Source organism: Salmo trutta, chromosome 34, assembly GCF_901001165.1.
Source record: "Salmo trutta chromosome 34, fSalTru1.1, whole genome shotgun sequence".
Classification (NCBI taxonomy): Eukaryota; Metazoa; Chordata; class Actinopteri; order Salmoniformes; family Salmonidae; genus Salmo; species Salmo trutta.
In genome coordinates this window covers 41,686,072-41,702,259 of record NC_042990.1, presented here as the reverse complement: position 1 = coordinate 41,702,259, position 16,188 = coordinate 41,686,072, and the positions used below count along the sequence as shown (strand labels likewise).

General features: G+C 45.4%; 1 protein-coding gene across 1 annotated transcript in view; it reads left to right on the top strand.

The window, feature by feature from the left end:
• The first annotated feature begins 6 nt into the window (after nt 1–6).
• LOC115174155 (BCL-6 corepressor-like protein 1) overlaps nt 7–16,188 on the top strand; it is a 39,187-nt gene continuing 23,005 nt past the window's right edge. Inside the window, exons 1-4 of the mRNA XM_029732855.1 lie at nt 7–140; nt 305–1,307; nt 10,602–10,808; nt 11,049–11,200. Coding sequence (XP_029588715.1) covers nt 401–1,307; nt 10,602–10,808; nt 11,049–11,200 — 1,266 coding nt within the window. The 5' untranslated portion in view covers nt 7–140; nt 305–400. The remainder of the gene's footprint in view (nt 141–304; nt 1,308–10,601; nt 10,809–11,048; nt 11,201–16,188) is intronic.

The window sequence follows — 16,188 nt, the reverse complement described above, 5'->3', positions numbered from 1 at the left end:
TGACGTCACAGACAGAGAAAGATCGACGTGACCTCTCCGTCTCCTCTCAGTGCCCTGACGATGTCCGGTGTGACGACTGTTCCCATGGCGATGACCCCATATGGGAGACACAGGTGGAGGAGAAGAAGGAGGAGGAAAAGGTTAGAATTTTACTGCACCAGAGATAATGGGTTTGATCATCAGATAGGCCACTAAAGGGGTGGTTTTCTGGACCCATTTAAGCCTAGTGCTGGACCAAAAAAAAAGCAATCTAAATGGACAATCTGAAAGGGTAAACCATGTTATTCTATTTTACCAATACTAGGTGAACCCAGAGGAGGAGCAAAGGAGGGACATTGCCAAGTACCTCAGGGGCCTCCTGATCCCAGGGCAGGAGGGTAGAGGGGAGGACAGTTCCATCATGGTGGACCCTCTCGATTTTCCTAACCCTTACCTGTTGGACTCCATCCTGCTGAACCCTGACCTCGGTGCTGACCTCGGTGCTAACCTCTCCCCTTTAGTTCCTGACATGCTCCCTGATCTCTCATCCCGGCTCCACGACCTGGTCCCCGACCTGGCCCCCAACCTGGCCCCCGACCTGGCCCCCGACCTGGCCCCCAGCGAAGACGACTTTCCCCCTCTGCCGAGCGCCGCGTCTCCTTGGCAAGGTGACAGGCTGTGGCAGGGTTCTCCGCCTGCCAACCTCCCCAAGCCTCTCATCCCCATCCCTGGTCCCTTCAACCTTCTGGGCAAAGTGCCTTCCTGTATCAAGGCCTCAGCTTCAGCTCCAGCCTCAACTCCTGTCCCAGTCCCAACTCCAGCCAAGGTCCCAGTAATCCAGGTCACAGCCACAGCCCGTTCTTCAACTCCAGCCCCAGCAAAGGTCCCAGCTGCAATCCCTGCTCCAGCCAAGGTCCCAGCCATCAGGATTACAGACTCAAACAAGGCCCTAGCTTCATCTCCATCAACAACCCAGCAGGAGCTTTATGACCTGATGGCTGACTTCCCAGCCCTCCAGCCCCAGGGGAAAGCACCTCCACTGGGCTTACAGCAGCCTGCCAATGCCCCGTGCCGGGCTCCAACAATCAATGTGGAGCTATTTCTCCAGGACCTGCCCTACAGCGCCTTGTTCAAGGCCCAGGAAGGTGACCGGGAGCTGGGCAGACAGGATGGTAAAAGAAGGGTCAAGGGACCCAAGAAGATAGAGTCAGAACCCGAGGAGGAACCTCGGGACATTCCCATTGTTACTGATGATGTTGACCAGTGGCCTGAGATCACCACTACCAAGCAGCCTGTATTCACCCAAGCAACTCATCAGGTTATAGCAGGTAAGAGATATCATCATCTTCTTCTTTTTTTCCACGATTAATATTTTCAACTGACCATGATATATTCTGCCATCGCTACCCAAATATCACTATCATACTACCACTGGCAACTGTTGTCCAAAGGCCATCTATCCAAAATGTATTGAAGCAGGACTGAAACACGTCGATGTCGTCGTAGGTGTTTCATATGAAGCAGGACTGAAACATGTCGATGTCATCGTAAGTGTTTCATATGAAGCAGGACTGAAACAGGTCGATGTAGTCGTAGGTGTTTCATATGAAGCAGGACTGAAACAGGTCGATGTCGTCGTAGGTGTTTCATATGAAGCAGGACTGAAACACGTCGATGTCGTCGTAGGTGTTTCATATGAAGCAGGACTGAAACAGGTCGATGTAGTCGTAGGTGTTTCATATGAAGCAGGACTGAAACATGTCGATGTCATCGTAGGTGTTTCATATGAAGCAGGACTGAAACAGGTCGATGTAGTCGTAGGTGTTTCATATGAAGCAGGACTGAAACAGGTCGATGTAGTCGTAGGTGTTTCATATGAAGCAGGATTGAAACACGTCGATGTTGTCGTAGGTGTTTCATATGAAGCAGGACTGAAACAGGTCGATGTAGTCGTAGGTGTTTCATATGAAGCAGGACTGAAACAGGTCGATGTAGTCGTAGGTGTTTCATATGAAGCAGGACTGAAACACGTCGATGTCGTCGTAGGTGTTTCATATGAAGCAGGACTGAAACACGTCGATGTAGTCGTAGGTGTTTCATATGAAGCAGGACTGAAACAGGTCGATGTAGTCGTAGGTGTTTCATATGAAGCAGGACTGAAACAGGTCGATGTAGTCGTAGGTGTTTCATATGAAGCAGGACTGAAACAGGTCGATGTCATCGTAGGTGTTTCATATGAAGCAGGACTGAAACATGTAAATGTCGTCGTAGGTGTTTCATATCTAGTCGTTCATAGTTGCTGAGAATGGTGTAAGTAGACAACATATGGTCAGTTATACTTGTTGGACATTGGATGGTAAAGAATTAGAGGATGGTTCAGGTCAGGGTAAGGAAGGCTCGTCTTGGGGACATAATGATTTGCATACCACTTACAGTTACACACACACACACACACACACACACACACACACACACACACACACACACACACACACACACACACACACACACACACACACACACACATTCAGTGCAGTCAGATAGTATTCAAGCCTTACCTTATTCTAAAATTGATTAAATAGTTTTTTCCCCTTGATCAATCTACACACAGTATCCCATAATAACAAAGCAAAAACAGGTTTTTAGAATTGTCTGCTAATTGACTGTAGCCTGTATGCAACCATGTGGGAGAGGAAGACCCTTCATTCATTAACTGGTACTGAGGAAATCAATTCTCTTACTTGCTTTCTTGTTATTCGTGTCAGATATTTACAGCAGGCAGCAGCGTCTGGATTGGGAGAGAAACATTTTAGGGCCTTCCTCTGACACCGCCTGGTATAGAGGTCCTGGATGGCAGAGGAGCTTGGCCTCTTGTACTGTACTGGGCCGTACGCACAACCCTCTGTAGCACCTTATGGTCAGATGCCAAGCAGTTGCCATACCAATCGGTGACGCAGTCGGTCAGAATGCTCTCAATGGTGCAACTGTAGAACTATTTGAGGATCTCAGGGCCCCATACCAAATATTTTTCATTCTCCTCCTACACACCTCTGTGTGTAGAGTAGAGGTGATGTAGTGTTTTGTTTCCACCTCTGTGTGTATAGTAGAGGTGATGTAGTGTTTTGTTTCCACCTCTGTGTGTATAGTAGAGTTGATGTAGTGTTGTTTTGTTTCCACCTCTGTGTGTATAGTAGAGGTGACGTAGTGTTTTGTTTCCACCTCTGTGTGTATAGTAGAGGTGACGTAGTGTTTTGTTTCCACCTCTGTGTGTATAGTAGAGGTGATGTAGTGTTTTGTTTCCACCTCTGTGTGTATAGTAGAGTTGATGTAGTGTTGTTTTGTTTCCAACTCTGTGTGTATAGTAGAGGTGATGTAGTGTTTTGTTTCCACCTCTGTGTGTATAGTAGAGGTGATGTAGTGTGTTGTTTCCACCTCTGTGTGTATAGTAGAGTTGATGTAGTGTTTTGTTTCCACCTCTGTGTGTATAGTAGAGGTGATGTAGTGTTTTGTTTCCACCTCTGTGTGTATAGTAGAGGTGATGTAGTGTTGTTTTGTTTCCACCTCTGTGTGTATAGTAGAGTTGATGTAGTGTTGTTTTGTTTCCACCTCTGTGTGTATAGTAGAGGTGATGTAGTGTTTTGTTTCCACCTCTGTGTGTATAGTAGAGGTGATATAGTGTTTTGTTTCCACCTCTGTGTGTAGAGTAGAGGTGATGTAGTGTTTTGTTTCCACCTCTGTGTGTATAGTAGAGGTGATGTAGTGTTTTGTTTCCACCTCTGTGTGTATAGTAGAGGTGATGTAGTGTTTTGTTTCCACCTCTGTGTGTATAGTAGAGGTGATGTAGTGTTTTGTTTCCACCTCTGTGTGTATAGTAGAGTTGATGTAGTGTGTTGTTTTGCCTTTAGTTCCACAGCTGACATGCTGGTTGAAATGAGGTAGTAGGGATTTTATATTCCCTTCATTAAAATCCCTGGCCAGTAGGAGTGCCGCCATTTTCTTGTTTTTTTTGTTTGCGGTCTTAGTGCCAGCATCGATTTGTAGCGGTAAAAGACAGCTACAAAAACATATATATTAAATCTCTCTTCGTATATATAGAGTAGTATTGTCTACAGTTTATCGTGAGTTATTGTAACTCAGGCGAGCAGAACCTTGAGACTTCCTTAATGTTAGAGAACACACACCAGCTGTTGTTAATAAAGAGACACACACCACCCCCCTTGAGTTCACGAGACGCTGCCGTTCTGTCCTGCCAATGTATATGAAAAACAGCTAGATTTATATTAACCGTGTTCTTGTTCAGTCACGAATCGGAGAAATGTATTACAGTCTTTCAGATCACGTTGATTGTCTTGAACGGAGCTCATCCAGTTTATTCTCCAGTGATTGCAAGTTCGCCAACAGAACGGAGGGTGAACACATTTTTTTTTCTCCACTCGCTGACGTAGTCACGTACTGAGCGTTGTGTCCTTCAGCGCCGACTCACTGAAGTAGAAGTGTTCATCAAAATGCAGGTTATTGCTCGCTGTTCTGACGTCCAGAGGCTTTATTTTCGGGTTATAATAAACAACGACGGAACCCATGACGTACAAAAAAAGTTACGATCGGCGCAACAACAACAAAAACGAACAAAATAGAACAATTGGTCAGGAGACTGTAAAACGGCTTCTATTCTCTCAAGCACCATTCTTAGGTTGTTGTAACGTAGACGTTTTGTGGTTGGAATTGCAGTGTAACGTACACGTTTTGTGGTTGGAATTGCAGTGTAACGTAGACGTTTTGTGGATGGAATTGCAGTGTAACGTAGACGTTTTGTGGTTGGAATTGCAGTGTAACGTAGACGTTTTGTGGATGGAATTGCAGTGTAACATAGACGTTTTGTGGATGGAATTGCAGTGTAACGTAGACGTTTTGTGATTGGAATTGCAGTGTAACTAAAACGTTTTGTGGTTGGAATTGCAGTATGTAATGAGAATTTAGGCGTGCGCTTGCAACTTTTGACAGACTTGTTTCGTCTGGACTAACAAAATGGAGATTTTCCTTTATTTTTTATTTTTATAAAGGTCCAATATTTTCACAATTGTTGTGATTGGAGGATAGCTTTGAGTGAGGGTGATCCAAACATGATCAAATCCTGTGTTTTCCTCAAACTCATTGATTAATTAATGTTCAAATTTAAAGATAGCAGGAATGCCAAACTCTTTGGCACATGACATGGAGTACAGGGAGTGTATTAGCTAATCTACTGAGAGCCGCGTCTCACAAAGACACGGCAGTTGGAACCAAAAATCTCTAATTTGGACTCATCAGACCAGATTTCCACCGGTTTAATGTCCATTGCTCGTGTTTCTTGACCCAAGCAAGTCTTTTCTTCTTATTGGTGTCCTTTTAGTAGTGGCTTTGCAGCAATTCAACCATAAAGGCCTGATTCATGCAGTCTCCTCTGAACTGTTGCGTTTGAGATGTCTGTTTAAGAAATATATATATTTAACTAGGCAAGTCAGGTAAGAGCGAATTCTTATTTACAATGACGGCCTACACCAGCCAAACCCGGACAACACTGGGCCAATTATGCACTGTCCTATGGGACTAATAATCACTGCCAGATGTGATACGAACCAGGGACTGTAGTGACGCCCCTTGCACTAAGATGCAGTGCCTTAGACCACAGCGCCACTCGGGAGTTACATTAACTCTGTGAAGCATTTATTCGGGCTGCAATTTCTGAGGCTGGTAACTCTAATGAACGTATCCTCTGCAGCAGAGGTAACTCTGGGTCTTCCTTTTATGTGCCGGTCCTCATAAAAGCCAGTTTCATCATAGCGCTTGATGGTTTTTGCGACTGCAATTGAATAAACTTTAAAGTTATTTAACATTTTCCGGATTGACTGACCTTCATGTCTTAAAGTAATGATGGACTGTCATTTCTCTTTGCTTATTTGAGCTGTTCTTGCCATAATATGGACTTGGTCTTTTACCAAATAGGGCTACTTTCTGTATACCACCCCTACCTTGTCACAACACAACTGATTGGCTCAAACGCATTAAGAATGAAATAAATTCCACTAATTAACTGTTAGCAAGGCACACCTGTTAATTGAAATGCATTCCAGGTGACTCCCTCATGAAGCTGGTTGAGATAATGTCAAGAGTGTGCAAAGCTTTCATCATGGCAAAGGGTGGATACTTTGAAGAATCTGAAATATAAAATATATATATTTTTATTTGTTTTAAGGCTAGGGGGCAGTATTTTGACGTCCGGATGAAAAGCATGCCCAAAGTAAACTGCCTGTTACTCAGGCCCAGAAGCTATGATATGCATATAATTGGTAGATTTGGATAGGAAACACTCTGAAGTTTCTAAAACTGTTTGAATAATGTCTGTGAGTATAACAGACCTGATTTGGCAGGCAAAACCCCGAGCACAATCCGTCCAGGGATTTTTTTGTTGTTGAGGTCAATGTGTTTCCCAATGGATTTCTATTGAAAGCCCTATTCATGAAGAACCTGGTTGCAGTTCCTATGGCTTCCACTAGATGTCAACAGTCTTTAGAAATTGGTTGATGTTTTTCCTTTGAGAAATGAAGAGGTATGGCTGTTCTTTGTAAGTGTCACTACAGGTGGACTCTATTGTTTGGTGCGCGTTAACTTGGAATGCGCTTCACATTGTTTTTATCCGGTAGTAGAAACAGTTTTTTCCGTCTTAAATTTTATCGATTATTTACGTTTTAGGGTACCTGAGGTTGGATTAGGAACGTTGTTTGAAATGTTTGGACCAAGTTTACAGGTAACTTATTAGAGACTTTGTAGGCATGTTGGGCGAGTTGAAACCGGTATATTTCTGAATCAAACGCTCCAAATAAATTGACATTTTTGGGACATAAAGAAGGACATTATCGAACAAAAGGACCATTTGTGATGTTTCTGGGACATGTTGGAGTGCCAACAGAAGATCTTCAAAGGTAAGGCATTAATTATATTACTATTTATTTACATTTACATTTAAGTCATTTAGCAGACGCTCTTATCCAGAGCAACTTACAAATTGGTGCATTCACCTTAAGATATCCAGTGGAAAAACCACTTTACAATAGTGCATCTAAATCTTTTGGGGGGGGGGGGTAGAAGGATTACTTTATCCTATCCCAGGTATTCCTTAAAGAGGTGGGGTTTCAGGTGTCTCCGGAAGGTGGTGATTGACTCCGCTGTCCTGGCGTCGTGAGGGAGCTTGTTCCACCATTGGGGTGCCAGAGCAGCGAACAGTTTGGACTGGGCTGAGCGGGAGCTGTGCTTCCTCAGAGGTAGGGAGGCGAGCAGGCCAGAGGTGGATGAACGCAGTGCCCTTGTTTGGGTGTAGGGCCTGATCAGAGCCTGAAGGTATTTATGACTTTTGTCGCGCACCTGTCTGGTTGAAATATGATTGTCATGTGTTTGTATGCGGGGCGCTGTCCTCAGATAATCGCATGGTCTGCTTTCGCCGTAAAGCCTTTTTGAAATCTGGCACAGCGGCTGGATTAACAAGAAGTTAAGCTTTATTTTGATGTATTACACATATATTTTCGTGAATGTTGAATATTGATATTCCTGTAGTTTGAATTTGGCGCGCTGCCATTTCACAGGATGTTGTCAAATCGATCCCGCTAAAGGGATCCATAAGAGGTTAACACTTTTTTGGTTACTACATGATTCCATATGTGTTATTTCATAGTGTTGATGTCTTCACTATTATTCTACAATGTAGAAAATAGTAAAAAAAAAAAAATACCCTTGAATGAGTAGGCGTGTCCCAACTTTTGACTGGTACTGTATATTCTGTAACTGTTGCACCAAAGCTCTAAACATATATACGTTTTACATTAGTTATCTTATTATTTTTTTGGTCCCACCCTTCAGTTCTACACAACCCCTCCCATCTATTTACAGTACATTTAACCTCTCTGGGCCAGTGGGATGCTTTCGTCCCACCTACTCAACAGCCAGTGTAATCTCGTGGCGCGATATTCAAATACCTTAGAAATGCTATTACTTCAATTTCTCAAACATATTACTATTTTACAGCATTTTAAAGACAAGACTCTCGTTAATCTAACCACACTGTCCGATTTCAAAAAGGCTTTACAACGAAAGCAAAACATTAGATTATGTCAGCAGAGTACCCAGCCAGAAATAATCAGACACCCATTTTTCAAGCTAGCATATAATGTCATATAAATCCAAACCACAGCTAAATGCAGCACTAACCTTTGATGATCTTCATCAGATGACAATCCTAGGACATTATGTTATACAATGCATGCATGTTTTGTTCAATCAAGTTCATATTTATATAAAAAAACTGCTTTTTACATTAGCATGTGACTAGCATGTGACTAGCATGTGACTAGCATTCCCACCGAACACTTCCGGTGAATTTACTAAATTACTCACGATAAACATTCACAAAAAACATAACAATTATTTTAAGAATTATAGATACAGAACTCCTTTATGCACTCGCTATGTCCGATTTTAAAATAGCTTTTCGGTGAAAGCACATTTTGCAATATTCTGAGTAGATAGCCCGGCCATCACAAGCTAGCTATTTTGACACCCACCAAGTGTGGTACTCACCAAACTCCGATTTACTATTAGAAAAGTTTGATTACCTTTGCTGTTCTTCGTCAGAATGCACTCCCAGGACTTCTACTTCAATAACAAATGTTGGTTTGGTTCCAAATAATCCATAGTTATATCCAAATAGCGGCGTTTTGTTCGTGCGTTCAAGACACTATCCGAAGGGTAAAGAAGGGTGACGCCCGACGCGTTTCGTGACAAAAAAATTCAAAATATTCCATTACCGTACTTCGAAGCATGTCAAACGCTGTTTAAAATCAATTTTTATGCGATTTTTCTCGTAAAAAAACGTTAATATTCCGACCGGGAGTCGTTGTTTTTGTTCAAAGAGAGAGAAAGTAAACATGGTGTCGGCTCGTGCACGCGCCTCCAGTCTCATTGTCCTCAGATCGACCTCTATCCAAATGCGCTAATGTTTTTCATCCATGGCCTGCAAAGCCACCATTCATCGTTCTGGCGCCTTCTGAGAGCCTATGGGAGCGTTAGAAAATGTCACGTTATGCCAGAGATCCCCTGTTTTGGTTAGAGATGATCAAGAAGGCCAAGAAATAGTTAGAGAGAGTGCTTCCTGTTTGGAATCTTCTCAGGTTTTGGCCTGCCAAATTAGTTCTGTTATACTCACAGACACCATTCAAACAGTTTTAGAAACTTTAGGGTGTTTTCTATCCAAATCAAACAATTATATGCATATTCTAGTTACTGGGCAGGAGTAGTAACCAGATTAAATCGGGTACGTTTTTTATCCGGCCGTGCAAATACTGCCCCCTATCCCCAACAGGTTAACAGACACTCTTATCCAGATCCAATGACAGTAGCAACTGCACCGTGGGAATTGAACCCACAACCCTTAGCGTTTCAAGCACCATGTTGTAGAAACTGAGCTACACAGGACTGAACACCATCCCGGTGTGATTTCTGTTGGCCATATATTTTTCAACTGCACCGTGACATTTATCAAAAAGTTCTGAACCTTTCTACTCTCATAGTTTCTACAGATAGTAAATTAAAGATTTATATATTTTTTGCTAAGATTATTATTATTATTATTATTATGATACTATTGATTGATGGACGATGACTTTTTAAATCACCCAGCGCTCTTGGTGGTTTTTCCCTCTTCCAGTGGGGTCAAGGGTCAAGGTAAATCTAGAGGCCGAAATGGCTGCCTTAGGGTATTGATCTGGTGTTACTGTTGTGTCACGACTGGTAATCCCTTAATGCAACATTGACGCACACACACACACACACACACACACACCTGTATGTCTGCTGAGTAGGTGTAAACTCTGTGTGAATTCTGGATGACTCAGTTGGGAATGTTTTATAATTAGCGAGTATTATGCAGTGTCAGTTTGCATCCCAAATGTCAGCCTATTCCCTTCCCAGTGCACTAGTGTTGATCAGCGCACCCCATAAGGGCGATATAGAAACAAGGGGGAATGGAAGGCGACAGTGTGAGTTAAGCTGACGAAATGCCTTCGAAAAACACTTTCCAACATCTATTCAGAGGGGTTTGGGTTAAATGAGGAGGACACATTTTCAGTTGAAAGCAGTCAGTTTGTCCAACTGACTAGGTATCCACCCCCCTGTTTCCATTCCCTATTCAGGGTTTCAAAGCTCTTTCTCCTCCTCCCACACATCTGTCCCACTGGGGCACACACTGGTTGAATCAACGTTGTTTCCACGTCATTTCATTTAAATTACGTTGACCCAACGTGGAATAAATGTTGAATTTGACGTCTGTGCCCAGTAGGGTGTTTGTTCAGGTGACTCTCTTTTGGGACTTTCTTGGAGGTGTGAGAGTGGGAAGAGGGGATGCTTTGTCTGCCCACTCACATGGTTAACTCTGTGTATGCAGGTTAATCATGTGAAATTAGGATGTCTTTTTAGATCCAGCCTATGGACTCTGATTTAACTATTTCTCAGCAATATAAATTCAGTATCAACGCTGTGATTTTACTGTAGTATTACCATATAAAGTGCTACGTTCTCTCTCTCTCTCTCTCGTACAGATGGTGCCAGCGCGTGGGTTGGCAGTGCCAACGACAGAGTGAGGAGAGCAGCTGCCCCCCTCCTCCAGAAAGCCAGGCCCCTCCGCAGCCCCCAGGAGGGTCCAGAGAGGAGGCAGACGACACCCCCCGTGGTCCATACCGCCCCCGCTGCAGCCCCCACCATTGCCGACATTGCTGCAGCTTTCGCCACCAGCATTGCCGCCAATGGTAAGTCCAGGGCCAACGTTATCTTCATCTTCCTCATCATCCTCCAGCCTTCTTCTTCTCCTTCCTCTCCTTCTTCTTCTTCTTCTTCTTGAATTTCTTATTGTCCTGGTTGAAACCAGAGCCCTGTGTCTATTCATGCATTTATCTCTAAATGCTCAGCTCTGGTTTTTAATGTCTCTGAAGTTTCGTTGCCAATGTTCTTATCTTCTCTCCCCTTGTGTCTCTCCTGTCCAATCACAGACCTGCCTCAGGAGAGCAAGGCCGCCCCCCACCAGCAGGCCCGTTCCCCTTCCCTCCAGGACATCCCACCGACCAACCAATGGGGATCTCATCGTTATGCTGGGTTCCGCCCTCAGAATGCCCATCGGCCTGGCTTCACCTGCCCACCCCAGGTAGACAGACTAGTCAGCACAGGAAGAAGATAAATGGAGGATTTGTTACTGTAAAGGGGATACTTATCTTCTACCTGTACTACTTTCTACATTGTAATAGTAGCAGCCCCTCATACTGCAGCCCTCATACTGCAGCCCCTCATACTGCAGCCCCTTTTACTGCAGCCCCTCATACTGCAGCCCCTTTTACTGCAGCCCCTCATACTGCAGCCCTCATACTGCAGCCCCTCATGCTGCAGCCCCTCATGCTGCAGCCCCTCATGCTGCAGCCCCTCATGCTGCAGCCCCTTTTACTGCAGCCCCTCATACTGCAGCCCCTCATACTGCAGCCCCTCATACTGCAGCCCCTCATGCTGCAGCCCCTCATGCTGCAGCCCCTCATGCGGCAGCCCCTCATACTGCAGCCCCTCATACTGCAGCCCCTCATACTGCAGCCCCTCATACTGCAGCCCCTCATACTGCAGCCCCTCATACTGGAGCCTCTCATTCAACAGCACCTCATTCAGCAGCCCCTCATACTGCAGCCCCTCATACTGCAGCCCCTCATGCTGCAGCCCCTCATACTGCAGCCCCTCATGCTGCAGCCCCTCATGCTGCAGCCCCTCATGCTGCAGCCCCTCATGCGGCAGCCCCTCATACTGCAGCCCCTCATACTGCAGCCCCTCATACTGCAGCCCCTCATACTGCAGCCCCTCATACTGCAGCCCCTCATACTGGAGCCTCTCATTCAACAGCACCTCATTCAGCAGCCCCTCATGCTGCAGCCCCTCATGCTGCAGCCCCTCATACTGCAGCCCCTCATACTGCAGCCCCTCATACTGCAGCCCCTCATACTGCAGCCCCTCATACTGCAGCCCCTCATGCTGCAGCCCCTCATACTGCAGCCCCTCATACTGGAGCCCCTCATACTGCAGCCCCTCATACTGGAGCCCCTCATACTGCAGCCCCTCATACTGCAGCCCCTCATACTGGAGCCCCTCATACTGCAGCCCCTCATACTGGAGCCCCTCATACTGCAGCCCCTCATACTGCAGCCCCTCATACTGCAGCCCCTCATACTGGAGCCCCTCATACTGCAGCCCCTCATACTGCAGCCCCTCATACTGCAGCCCCTCATACTGCAGCCCCTCATGCTGCAGCCCCTCATGCGGCAGCCCCTCATACTGCAGCCCCTCATGCTGCAGCCCCTCATGCGGCAGCCCCTCATACTGCAGCCCCTCATACTGCAGCCCCTCATACTGCAGCCCCTCATACTGCAGCCCCTCATACTGCAGCCCCTCATACTGGAGCCTCTCATTCAACAGCACCTCATTCAGCAGCCCCTCATGCTGCAGCCCCTCATGCTGCAGCCCCTCATACTGCAGCCCCTCATACTGCAGCCCCTCATACTGCAGCCCCTCATACTGCAGCCCCTCATACTGCAGCCCCTCATACTGGAGCCCCTCATACTGCAGCCCCTCATACTGCAGCCCCTCATACTGGAGCCCCTCATGCTGCAGCCCCTCATACTGCAGCCCCTCATACTGCAGCCCCTCATACTGCAGCCCCTCATGCTGCAGCCCCTCATACTGCAGCCCCTCATACTGGAGCCTCTCATTCAGCAGCTGGTTCAGGTTCCACCTCTTTACCGATCTGACCCTTTCTGCAGGTTTTATTAGTTTACTTTTCTTGGGTTTCTCCCACCGTGCTCAGAATTGGACTTATTTTCTCCTCTCCTCCTTTTTGTTTAGCATTGATTTATGCCTCCATCTCTGCAATCAAATCAGTTGGATTTGATTTTCCCTTTATTAGAGGGCAATTAAGTGAATGTGTTTTTATTGAGTTCGGGGGGTGGCTGGCTGGTCTGGCGTGTCTTAGCTCGCTGGAGCTTTCTGGTTGCCACCGTACGGCATCACGGTGCCTAAAAACAGTGAAATAAATAGACAATTGAAAATGCATCCTCTCCCCCTCGTCCCCACTGGACCCTGCCAGACTAGAGCAGGTGCTGAGACAAAAGCCAGCCAAATAGTTCTGTTTAGCAGCATGATCGATGGGCTGTTGCAAATTTATGGAGAGAGTTTGGAAGAGGGACTTTTGGAAGGGGGTCTATGAATGTTAAATGAGTGTGTGTGTGCGTGCGTGTGTGTGTGTGTGTGTGTATTTGTGTGTCTCTGTGGTTTTGTGAGTTTCTGATGTTTCACGTGTTGAATTGTGTGTGTATCACCCTGGCAGGGGGTAGATTTTAATAACAAACCTTCCCTAAGTGATCAGTTTTCTCTCTCCTCAATTTAAACGTAGGCTTGGCCAAACTTTCCCCTAGCGACCAGCCTACTCTCTCTCCTCAATTTACATGTAGACTTGACTAAACTATCCCAAGGTGATCAGCTCTCTCTCTCCTCAATTTACATGTAGACTTGACTAAACTATCCCCCAGTGATCAGCCCTCTTTCTTGGCCATGTTAGCCAGGCTGTGTGCTGTTGCTAGGCTACACAGGTCTCTTGTTCGTTGGTGTTTTAGCCTTTTTTCCCTTGTGTGTGTGTGTGTGTGTGTGTCTGTGTTTGTGTCTGTGAACTTTACCTCCTCACAGCGTTACCTCATTAAATATCTTAATTAAGTTAAAAGGTGATTTGAGCAGGAACATATTTTTTCATATTTATCATTAATTAGAGAGAAAAAAACAGGGAACAAATTAGCTCTGTGTAATGTGATTTCTGACAAATCTCTCCTGATAACACTACTATGGATTGGATTTCACTGGAAAGCCTGAGACAGTTTTATCTGTCTGTGTTTCCCCGACTCTTGTCTGTGTTTCCCCGACTCTTGTCTGTGTGTTTAGGGCTGTGGTTTGGTGGTAGTGGTACTATGCGCTACAGGGGAGACGTGGAAGCTGTGAAAGTTAACCCAGTCGTTAAGCCTTTTCGTCAGCTATCATCAGTTGAAATGGAGAATTTCTGTTCTGTGTTGCCTGTGGCCAGTGGTGTATGTGTGTGTGACTGTGTTTGTGCGTGGCTGTGTGTCTGACTGTGTGGGTGTGTGATGTGTTGCCTGTGGCCAGTGGTGTATGTGTGTGTGACTGTGTTTGTGCGTGACTGTGTGTCTGACTGTGTGTGTGTGTGTGTGTGTGTGTGTGTGTGTGGGTGTGTGATGTGTTGCCAGTGGTGTGGGTGTGATGTGTTGCCTGTGGCCAGTGGTGTGTGTGACTGTGTGTATGTGACTGTGTGTAACTGTGTGTGTGTGACTTTGTTTGTGTGACTGTGTGTTTGTGTGTGTGTGTCAAATTTAATCAAATCAAATTGTATTGGTCACATACACATGGTTAGCAGATGTTAATGCGAGTGTAGCGAAATGCTAGTGCTTCTAGTTCCTACAGTGCAGAAATATCTAACAAGCAATCTTAACAATTCCCAACAACTACCTAATACACACAAATCTAAAGGGGTGTGATTGCTTTTTAGAAGTCTGATGTCCTTGAGATAGAAGCTGTTTTTCAGTCTCTCGGTCCCAGCTTTGATGCACCTGTACTGACCTCACCTTCTGGATGATAGCGGGGTGAACAGGCAGTGGCTTGGGTGGTTGTTGTCCTTGATGATCTTTTTGGCCTTCTTGTGACATGGTGTGGTGTAGGTGTCCTGGAGGGCAGGTAGTTTGTCCCCGGTGATGCGTTGTGCAGATCGCACCACCCTCTGGAGAGCCTTGCGGTTGAGGGCGGTGCAGTTGCCGTACCAGGTGGTGATACAGCCCGACAGGATGCTCTCAATTGTGTATCTGTAAAAGTTTGTCAGGGTTTTGGGTGACAAGCCAAATTTCTTCAGCCTCATGAGGTTGAAGAGGCGCTGATGCGCCTTCTTCACCACGCTGTCTGTGTGGGTGGATCATTTCCGTTTGTCTGTGATGTGTACGCCGAGGAACGTAAAACTTTCCACCTTCTCAACTACTGTCCCTTCGGTGCTCTCTCTGCTGTTTCCTGAAGTCCACGATCATCTCCTTAGTTTTTTCGACATTGAGTGAAAGGTTGTTTTCCTGACACCACACTCCAATGGCCCTCACCTCCTCCCTGTAGGCCGTGTCGTCGTTGTTGTTATAATACTGTTGTTTCGTCTGCAAACTTGATGATTGAGTTGGAGGCGTGCATGGCCACGCAGTAATGGGTGAACAGGGAGTACAGGAGGGGGCTGAGCACGCACCCTTGTGGGGCCCCAGTGTTGAGGGTTAGCGAAGTGGAGATGTTTTTTCCTACCTTCAAATCAAATCAAATCAAATTTATTTATATAGCCCTTCGTACATCAGCTGAAATCTCAAAGTGCTGTACAGAAACCCAGCCTAAAACCCCAAACAGCAAGCAATGCATGTGAAAGAAGCACGGTGGCTGGGAAAAACTCCCTAGGAAAAACTCCTGAGAAAGGCCAAAAACCTAGGAAGAAACCTAGAGAGGAACCAGGCTATTTTTTATTTATTTCACCTTTATTTAACCAGGTAGGCAAGTTGAGAACAAGTTCTCATTTACAATTGCGACCTGGCCAAGATAAAGCAAAGCAGTTCGACAACATAGAAAAACACCGAGTTACACATGGAGTAAAACAACATACAATCAATGATGCAGTAGAAAAAAATAAGACTATATACAATGTGAGCAAATGATGTGAGATAAGGGAGGTAAAGGCAAAAAATGCCATGGTGGCAAAGTAAATAAAGTATGGCAAGAAAAACACTGGAATGGTAGATTTGTAGTTTGAAGAAAGTTAAAAGTTAAAATATAAATAATATGGTGCAAAGGAGCAAAATAAATTAAATAAATAAATACAGTAGGGGAAGAGTAGTTGTTTGGGCTAAATTAAAGATGGGCTATGTACAGGTGCAGAGATCTGTGAGCTGCTCTGACAGCTGGTGCTTAAAGCTAGTGAGGGAGATAAGTGTTTCCAGTTTTAGAGATTTTTGTAGTTCGTTCCAGTCATTGGCAGCTGAGAACTGGAAGGAGAGACGACCAAAGGAGGAGTTGGCTTTAGGGGTG